The sequence below is a fragment of the Populus euphratica genome, unplaced genomic scaffold, assembly GCF_000495115.2.
Source record: "Populus euphratica unplaced genomic scaffold, PopEup_1.0 scaffold280.1, whole genome shotgun sequence".
Classification (NCBI taxonomy): Eukaryota; Viridiplantae; Streptophyta; class Magnoliopsida; order Malpighiales; family Salicaceae; genus Populus; species Populus euphratica.
The window spans coordinates 212,204-221,284 of record NW_011499979.1 but is presented as its reverse complement, the minus strand read 5'-3'; the positions used below and the strand labels follow the sequence as shown (position 1 = coordinate 221,284).

At 35.8% G+C, this 9,081-nt stretch overlaps 1 protein-coding gene across 3 annotated transcripts; it reads left to right on the top strand.

Moving 5' to 3' along the window:
• The first annotated feature begins 756 nt into the window (after positions 1-756).
• On the top strand, positions 757-8,625 carry LOC105139672 (cullin-1-like). Of its 3 annotated transcripts, none has more exons than XM_011046211.1 (20): positions 757-1,044; positions 1,597-1,764; positions 1,888-1,987; positions 3,076-3,261; positions 3,467-3,514; positions 3,601-3,804; positions 3,908-3,985; positions 4,211-4,300; positions 4,396-4,476; positions 4,610-4,672; positions 6,008-6,013; positions 6,088-6,174; positions 6,256-6,405; positions 6,486-6,541; positions 6,646-6,766; positions 6,875-7,036; positions 7,162-7,305; positions 7,428-7,646; positions 7,725-7,892; positions 7,987-8,625. In XM_011046211.1, exons 2-20 carry the CDS (start codon positions 1,625-1,627, stop codon positions 8,086-8,088), a joined length of 2,205 nt encoding a protein of 734 aa, XP_011044513.1. In that variant the 5' UTR covers positions 757-1,044; positions 1,597-1,624; the 3' UTR covers positions 8,089-8,625. The 3 variants fall into 3 exon arrangements, with proteins under 3 accessions (XP_011044513.1, XP_011044511.1, XP_011044514.1); XM_011046209.1 differs by having other exon boundaries at positions 758-1,044; positions 5,978-6,013; XM_011046212.1 differs by lacking the exons at positions 757-1,044; positions 1,597-1,764 and adding an exon at positions 2,489-2,611 and having other exon boundaries at positions 1,914-1,987; positions 5,978-6,013.
• The last annotated feature ends 456 nt before the right edge of the window (positions 8,626-9,081 follow it).

Below are 9,081 nucleotides of genomic sequence, written 5' to 3'. Positions count from 1 at the left end.
TGTGTTAAATTTTAGCCTTTTTTTGTTGTTGTTATTTGTTTTTTATGCTTCCTTTTTTTATTGCCTCTTTTCCTTTCTTTTAAATTTTATCCCTCCATGTTTTGTAATTGGAAAAATGCATATCTATATTATACAAATATATTTATTGAATATTTAGATTTTCTTAATACAATATATAATATATAATATTTATTATTTTATATCTTAATAATTTCACACACTCTTCAAATGTATATACTAGCTAATTTTTTTTTCTATTCAATAATAAATAATTGTTAGATAACAAATATGCATATGAATAAATAATTTTATTCTTTGATATTAAAGATGATAATTTAATGAATATCGACACAAATATGTTAATATTTCTTCAATCATCATCTTACCTAATAAATAATAAATAAAATATAAATATAATCAAAACCCACCAAAGCTTTCATGAAATATTATAATCACAAGACAAGTGGTGGCTTTTGTCTTAAAAAAACAATTAAATAAATAACTAGAGATGGAAAACAGGAGGGATGGAAGGAAAAGGTGAATCTTTCAATGAGATTTTCCCTGTGTCATGATTCTAGATTTTACACACCAAGAATTCAAGTCGGTTTTATCAACTTTTTTTATTTTGCATTTTGATTTTTTCTTTTTATATTATTAAATTTTTTTAATTTCAGTCAAGTTAAGGAGCCGAGTTTCATTATTTCTTGTTTATAATTAAGAAATTCGTGTTGCCCCGCCGTCCATGGAGTCAGCTTTCAGAAATTGATTCGGTTACAACACAAGTGGTGTCACAACACCACTCGTGGTTTTTGTCGTGAAAAATTAAAAAACAAATAAAATAATTAGAGATGGGAAATAGGAGGGATGGAAGGAAGAGGTGAATGAAACAAAACTCGTCCTCTTCAGCACAATCTTTCTCTCCCACCACCCTTTCCTTAATTCAAATCAATGGTCTCTCCCAATCCCACCTCCTCTTCTTCTATCCACTATTTCTATATCTTCTAGGGTTTCGATTTCTTTCAAAACCCAGAAGTAAAAAATCAGGTATTTCTCTTCTCTCGCTCTCTAACGATCGATTTGGATTTGGTCCTCTCGATCTCCTTTTTCTTTTGATCGTTGCTGTATGCATGTTAAATTGATTTCCCTTTTAATCTCTCTGATTATTTTATTTTTGTTGATAATTTATTGATAATTTATCTTTCAAGCCTCCGATTTTTGTAATTCGTTTGGAAATATTACGACTTTTAGTGTTAGGATGCCTCCTCTGATCGTGAATTGAAACTGGGTTTTTTTGGAAAAATTAGGGTTTTGGATCTAAAAGAGGGATTTTTTTCAGTAACATTATTTTAAATAAATTAGGGTTTCATTTATTTATTCCTGATGAGATTAACTTCCAGCTCGTTGTAGCTTGATATTGACTATTTGGTTACAAATTTGCCTTTCTTTTTAAGTGGAATTTTAAGTGAATGTTGTTTAGATTGTGAATTTTGTTGGCTTGTTAACCGTTTGATGTTTCGTTGCTGTTCATAAAATAAATTGTGGTTCTGTGTTAGGATGTGTAGTGAGATAAATGATTTGTGTGTTGAGATTTTGCAGATATTGGTGTTGGGAAGTTTTTGGAAATATGACGATGAATGAGCGGAAGACTATTGATCTTGAACAAGGATGGGAGTTTATGCAGAAGGGAATTACTAAGCTGAAGAACATCCTAGAAGGGTTGTCTGAGCCACAGTTCAGCTCCGAGGACTACATGATGCTATACACGTAAACACTTCTATGCCACATTTTGTCTATGATGATTTTTACGTGTTTGAATTAGCATATGCTTGACTTGATTTGTTGTTGTTGTTGATGATGATGATGTTTTTATTTCCTTTTTTTTTGTAGAACCATTTACAACATGTGTACGCAGAAGCCCCCTCATGATTATTCCCAACAGCTGTATGACAAGTACCGGGAGTCTTTTGAAGAATACATTACTTCAACGGTGAGGAATATATAAATCAAGTTTGCATAATCATGTCTGGTACATACTTTTTTTTGTCATGTTTGGAGTCACCTGTACTCCCACCAACAAGAAATGTCAACACGTTTCCATTATCTGCATCTTGACCAAGAAATTATATGTTTAGTTACTACTGCATTGACAAATTTGTCCTTGTAATGGATGGTTATACTTTCAAGTCAAGGATCTGTAAATTGGGGGTTGAGAAATTGCTATTTATGGTTTGTAATGGATGGTTTTGAAGGAAACATTTATTTTTAAATGCTAGTGTTGTCTACCAATTATTGATAGCATCCCCTATCACTGGAGTAGAAAGCCTAAGGTAAGGCTATTGTTTAACTTCTTGTAATTGTTTGATGCATATTGGTGAATGAATGGTGTATTTTATGTCATTTCAATCCATGCCAAGTGGTGTGATTGGAAAACATACCTACTTCTTGAAACCTGGCTGTTTTTCATGATCATGGAACTGGAAAAATGCAGGTGAGGCAGTGGCTCAGAAATGAGGCATCTAATATTCAATCCCCCTGGTTACTTGTACATTTGGGTTGAGTGATCGCATGCATTCATGTGAATCAGTTTTGGATTGGATTCAAAGTGATTCAGGTTAATGTATACCCTTACTTTGACAAGGTCTTCTCAACTTTCTATCCTTTTTCCACTAAACACATGTTATGCACTGCCATCTCATTGATACTTGGAACAAAATAACCTTGTCAGCTCCTTTTCAAAGGAGATGGAGGGAGATAGGTTGGGCGAGGGAGACATCTTATGCACATGTCGAACATCAGGGTGCTGCTCCCCTTCCATTTGTTCTTTTTACCCTCTGTTTCAAATATAAGATTCCTTCATATGAGTTTACTGGAAGTTGATGGAACTTTGTTTCAAGAAGAAAAAACCCTCTTAAACCTCTGTTAACATCATTGTTTCTTTTTCCTTCAACCCAATATATGATATGTTTCTGATTGGTCTTAGTTTTCATTTGTCTCTATTAAAAATGCAATGTTCTGCTGTGTTTTTTCTATCGAGCACTTCTCAATTTGTTGCCAATTATCTGTTTTCTGATGCAGGTATTGCCATCCTTAAGGGAGAAGCATGATGAGTTTATGTTACGAGAGCTAGTTAAAAGGTGGGCAAACCATAAAGTCATGGTTAGGTGGCTTTCTCGTTTCTTCCATTACCTTGATCGCTATTTTATTGCCCGAAGGTCACTTCCACCCCTTAATGAAGTTGGACTTGCTTGTTTCCGCAATCAGGTATGTCATGGCTGATTACCTGACTCATGTGCTGTCTTATATTCTGTCTGTGTTCTGTGTTTATGATGGATTTTTTTCTTCCTTCCATTGCTTCTTGAACCATTGTCCCAATTGAAACTCTACTATATTCTGTTTGCTAACACAGCTATTCCCTTGCTAGAAGATACATCATAATGTAATATAATGGAATGTCTTTTGATTCTAGGTGTACCAAGAGCTGAATGGGAAAGTGAGGGATGCTGTAATTTCTCTGGTAGGGTCATATTCTTTCTCCTAAATGGATGGTTTTCTGTTTCTTAACACATGGACAAAATAGTTAACATGATTGTCCTTAAACAGATTGATCAAGAGCGTGAAGGAGAGCAGATTGACCGAGCTTTATTGAAGAATGTCTTAGATATATTTGTTGAAATCGGAATGGGGCAGATGGGTTATTATGAAAATGACTTTGAAGCAGCGATGCTTAAAGATACAGCTGCTTATTATTCTCGGAAAGCAGCAAACTGGATCCTAGATGATTCATGTCCAGATTACATGTTAAAGGTAAACTGGATATGTTCTGTTAATTAGTCAAAAAAGAATTTTTGCCCTCATGAAATGGTTTTTAATGCAAATAGTTTCTAATGCATCTTGTTGGTGATTCCAGGCTGAGGAGTGTCTAATGAGGGAGAAAGATAGGGTTTCTCATTACTTGCATTCCAGTAGTGAGCCAAAATTGTTGGAGGTTTGTGGCTGGTTCTATGCTGTAACTCTTTGTTTTAGTTGCTCATTAGTGGTGGTAATTCACACGAAATACTAGAAAACCTTGTAAAATGGGATATCCCAGTTCAGGTACTGGTTCAAACAGCTGCATTGCCTGGTTTGAGGCCCAACTCAAAGTTTCACCCTTGTTTTTATTCTTTCTGTTATTTTGTTGTGTGTGTCAGAAGTCATGTGTTCTTCTCTGCAGAAAGTTCAACATGAGGAGTTGTCTGTATATGCCAACCAGCTGCTTGAAAAAGAGCACTCTGGATGTCATGCGCTGCTTAGAGATGACAAGGTTGTTATCATATATTCATTAGTTAACCATTTTTTCTGCTCATTGCAAATTAACTAACAGTTGTTGTGTTCTTGCTTTGTTTCATGCTGTTTTAGGTGGAGGATTTATCAAGAATGTTCAGGCTCTTTTCTAAAATACCTCGAGGCTTAGATCCTGTTTCTGGTATATTTAAGCAGGTTGGTAGGCTTAATAATTTATTGGCCATGGGGAATCTGAGATAGGCATTTTGTTGGTTCTATCTTTTCTTCTTCTTGTTTTTTTCACCTTCATTTTTCTATGTTCTGAGATAGTTTCTGTTCCATAACACAGCATGTCACTGCTGAAGGTACAGCTTTGGTCAAACAGGCTGAAGATGCAGCAAGCAGCAAGAAGGTCGGTCCTATGGCTATTCTAAACTTCGCAATTTATGTAATTTAGCTCCTGGGAAAATTCTCTTTCATCATATTTGCATTTTATTGCCCCTCCCATCAAGCAAAAAGTAGAGTTTTTCTCTTGGATCTGTTCAATTTTTGTGCAATTTTCTGTGTAAGATTGTTTGGTTATGCACTGTTTAGTAATCTTTGATACCGCTTTCATAAATCCCTTCCAGTAAAAGTATTGTGATTGTGTATAAACTTTTAGATTTCATTTGTTGAGCAATTTATAATAATGATGATAATGAGGATGGTAAGATATACTTGGTGTGCAGGTTATGTGAAATGTTGTTGTCAATAATTTGGCGTCCCTTTTTAGCTTAACTTTGCTTTGAATTGATTTTAATTCACCACCGTCCTGCTTACCTTATGGGGTATATGACCCTTTTCTGTTGCATTCATGAATAAAGCAAATTCAATTTCCAAAAACCGGCAAAAGCCTTGTTTAATATCAGAATCCAATTCCATCATCTATCCAACCCAGCAAGCCACCGGCCCTTACTCATCAGCTCCCAAGACAAAATGGTGCTTGCTTTTGCACCAGTTGTAGTTTGCTAAGAACACTCTAGCAACTTTATTATTTTTGAAATATTTTATTCTTTATTATTTTTGAAATATTTTATTCTCTATCCATGACAATGATAAGCGTCATTCTTTAAAAGAAGAGCAAGGGTAGTCAAATATCCTTAGCAAGCTTGAGGTTCTAAAGCTCTTGTGCACAGCATCCATAAATTACATACCTTAGTCATAGATCCTTAGATGCTTGTTGAGTATCAGATTTATCCTGGCATATCATCCTTGGAAGATTGCTTGCTAATCTTGGGTCTTTACAGGTTCTTCTTGTCTTTACAGTTTGTGAGAAACTAGGAATACAGACCATAAAAAACTGAAATGAATGACCTAACAGAACTATATTGGTATCTCTGCCACTGAGTATTGCTGAATAGTCCTGATGGTAGCCCAAAGCTTATCATAGATAAATTTTTCAGTCCCCACTATGTGAGGAGTTGAAGGATATTTATGAGATGATTTTAGGCTAATAAATCAGTCAAGCACATGTGGTTGTGGTCTGCTCCTAAGTTGAGATTTTTCTGATGATTGGTACAGCAGAGCTTGATTTTTGCATTAATAACGAGCTCTTCATAAAATTGGTTGCATGATACATTACTCTCACCAACATGCATGGTATATTTTTGAATGCTCTTTTTTTATTCATGTTATTCTAATGCCAGCTTTTTTGTAACTTTTTTTTTTATAAAACAAGGCAGATAAAAAGGACGTGGTTGGCTTGCAGGAACAGGCAAGTCTCCATTTTTAAATCCATATATTGACTGACTGTTGAAATAAGTGGAAGCTGATTTTGGTGGCCTTCAGGTTTTTGTTAGGAAGGTGATTGAGCTGCACGACAAATATCTGGCATATGTCAACAATTGTTTTCAGAACCACACTCTTTTCCACAAGGTTTGTGTGGTTTATTTATACCTGACATTCAAAGGTTAAATCCTTCTTGATCTGTTGTGTCTAAAACTTGTTCTTCTCCAGGCCCTCAAGGAAGCTTTTGAGGTCTTTTGCAACAAGGGTGTTGCTGGAAGTTCAAGTGCAGAATTACTAGCAACCTTTTGTGATAACATTCTTAAGAAAGGTGGGAGTGAGAAACTGAGTGATGAGGCCATTGAGGAAACACTGGAGAAGGTCTGTTGTGCTGCCTTTGCATGGTTCTGTTGCTCATGTTATTATGTAACTTCATAATTGAATTTGTCATTGATTTATAGGTTGTGAAGCTGCTTGCTTATATTAGCGACAAAGACTTGTTTGCTGAATTTTATAGGTGAATTATGTCATCTTCTGATGAATAGATGCTTTAATCGAACATTATATGGTGAACTTTTTAACTAAAAGAGGATTATTTTTTTGTTGCATGGTTTCTGGCAGGAAAAAGCTTGCTCGACGTCTACTTTTTGATAAGAGTGCCAATGATGACCATGAGAGAAGCATTTTGACAAAGCTGAAGCAGCAATGTGGTGGGCAGTTCACCTCAAAGATGGAGGGAATGGTCAGTTGCCTTGAACCATCATTTTCTAATTCAGAAGTTTAGATTGCTATGCACATGTAAGATTGGGATGCAAATTGCGATTCTTTCTTGAATTTGATTGTCATCTAGGTCACGGACTTGACATTAGCTCGGGAAAACCAAACCAGTTTTGAGGAGTATCTAAGCAACAACCCAAATGCAAATCCAGGAATTGACTTGACGGTTACGGTTTTGACAACTGGCTTCTGGCCTAGTTACAAGTCTTTTGATTTGAACCTTCCAGCAGAAATGGTATGCTTATTAATTTGTCTTGGTTAAAATGTTTGTTGCTTTCTGGTTGATATTTGTGGTTTTTCTCTAGGTCATGTGTCACTAACGCATACCTTTCTCTGATTGTCTGATTGCTTCTGCTTTAGGTCAAGTGTGTTGAAGTTTTTAGAGAATTTTATCAAATAAAAACAAAGCACAGGAAACTTACTTGGATATACTCATTGGGTACCTGTAATCTCATTGGGAAATTTGAACCAAAAACCATGGAGTTGATTGTGACAACCTATCAGGTGTTATGTTAATGAATTTAACCGCATATGTTTTTATTTATTAATTCTGATTAGAGTGTAGAAGTGCAGGATGTCCATAAGTTTCTTTATTTCTAATGTTGATTTTTTCCTGTGTTAAATAGGCTTCTGCACTGTTGCTTTTTAACTCCTCAGATAGATTGAGTTATTCAGAGATCATGACTCAATTGAACTTGACTGATGATGATGTTGTTAGACTGCTCCACTCACTGTCATGCGCGAAGTATAAGATTCTAAACAAAGAGCCAAATACAAAAATAATATCTCCTACTGATCACTTTGAGTTCAACTCCAAATTTACTGACAAAATGAGGAGGATCAAGGTGCTGAGAGCTTCTACAATGTCCTGTCGCAGTTCTGTATCATGTGAAAGCTACTGAGCTTCTTTGTTCAACTTGCAGATTCCTCTGCCTCCTGTAGATGAAAAGAAGAAAGTAATTGAAGATGTTGATAAGGACAGAAGGTATGCGATTGATGCATCAATTGTGCGCATCATGAAGAGCCGCAAAGTTTTGGGTCACCAGCAATTGGTTATGGAGTGTGTTGAGCAGTTGGGTCGCATGTTCAAGGTTTATATTGACATTTAGTTTCCTCTTGATGGTATGCGTTCCTTTTCTTCCCTCTATCTTAAATCACTGTTTTAATTGAAATGTGGATTTGCAGCCTGATTTCAAGGCAATTAAAAAACGGATTGAAGATCTGATTACTCGAGACTATCTTGAAAGGGACAAAGAAAACCCCAATTTGTTCAGATACTTGGCATAAGACAGCATGCTTGATTATCCATGAATAATGACTTGGTGACCATTGTAGCTGCAAATCACACCAAAAGAGCGACTGTATACAGTTGAAATAGCACGGGTGTGTATAAATGCTGCTAGTGAGTGCCACTTTGGTGATTGATTGGAAGCAGGAGCTGGAATGTTATTCCTCCAGAGCCAGGTATGAGCAACTTCTATAGATTGTGTACCCACGATGGAGAAATTTAATTGCTTCCCTAATGTGATCCAATGCGCCAAGGGGACTATCATGTATCATTTAACTTGCTTCATTGAGTCTGCCACATGACTTAGTTGTTTGTTTGTTAATAATTGTGCTTGCTATTCCAGTAGAAGGGGGGGAAATGTAATTTAGTTCTCTTCACTTTACATTTTGTTTGTCGGATCCAGAAACTACCAGGTGAATGGTTTGTCTTTGAATGCGAGCATCATTACCTGTTCTATTTTATGTTTTTCATTTATCACCTATAAGAGTAACTCCGAGTTTGCATTATTTAATTAGATGGATGTGTTGGTTATCAAATATTATTAGATTGTTCATACTTGTAAAAACTTGGAACTGCTTTAACTTGCATCATTTCACTGTCTCCAAAAAAGTTGAGATCCATTTTTGTATTTGAAGTCTCTCCGTTTTCAAGGAGATCTAAAATTGAACGTCTCTCACCACATTGTCCCAGTTATTTTGTTGATGGTTTCCTTTGAGAAATAGTTCATCTTTGAATATTTTTTTGTCAGCCATAACGTTTTCCCATTTGGTGGCGTGGTACAAGTGTCATCCGGCCATGATGCATATAATTATAGCTCAATTGTTTTTGTGATGTGGTCCTTACACTGCAACTCTGCACGAGCTCGGCTAAAAACTCTCGTCAAACTGTAATTTATAGCTTTTCTTCTATATGTTCCTATAAACTGCAACCACACGCCACATCTCTTTGGGGACCCGAGTTCCAGTAATATGGCATAATGGCTTATATTCATT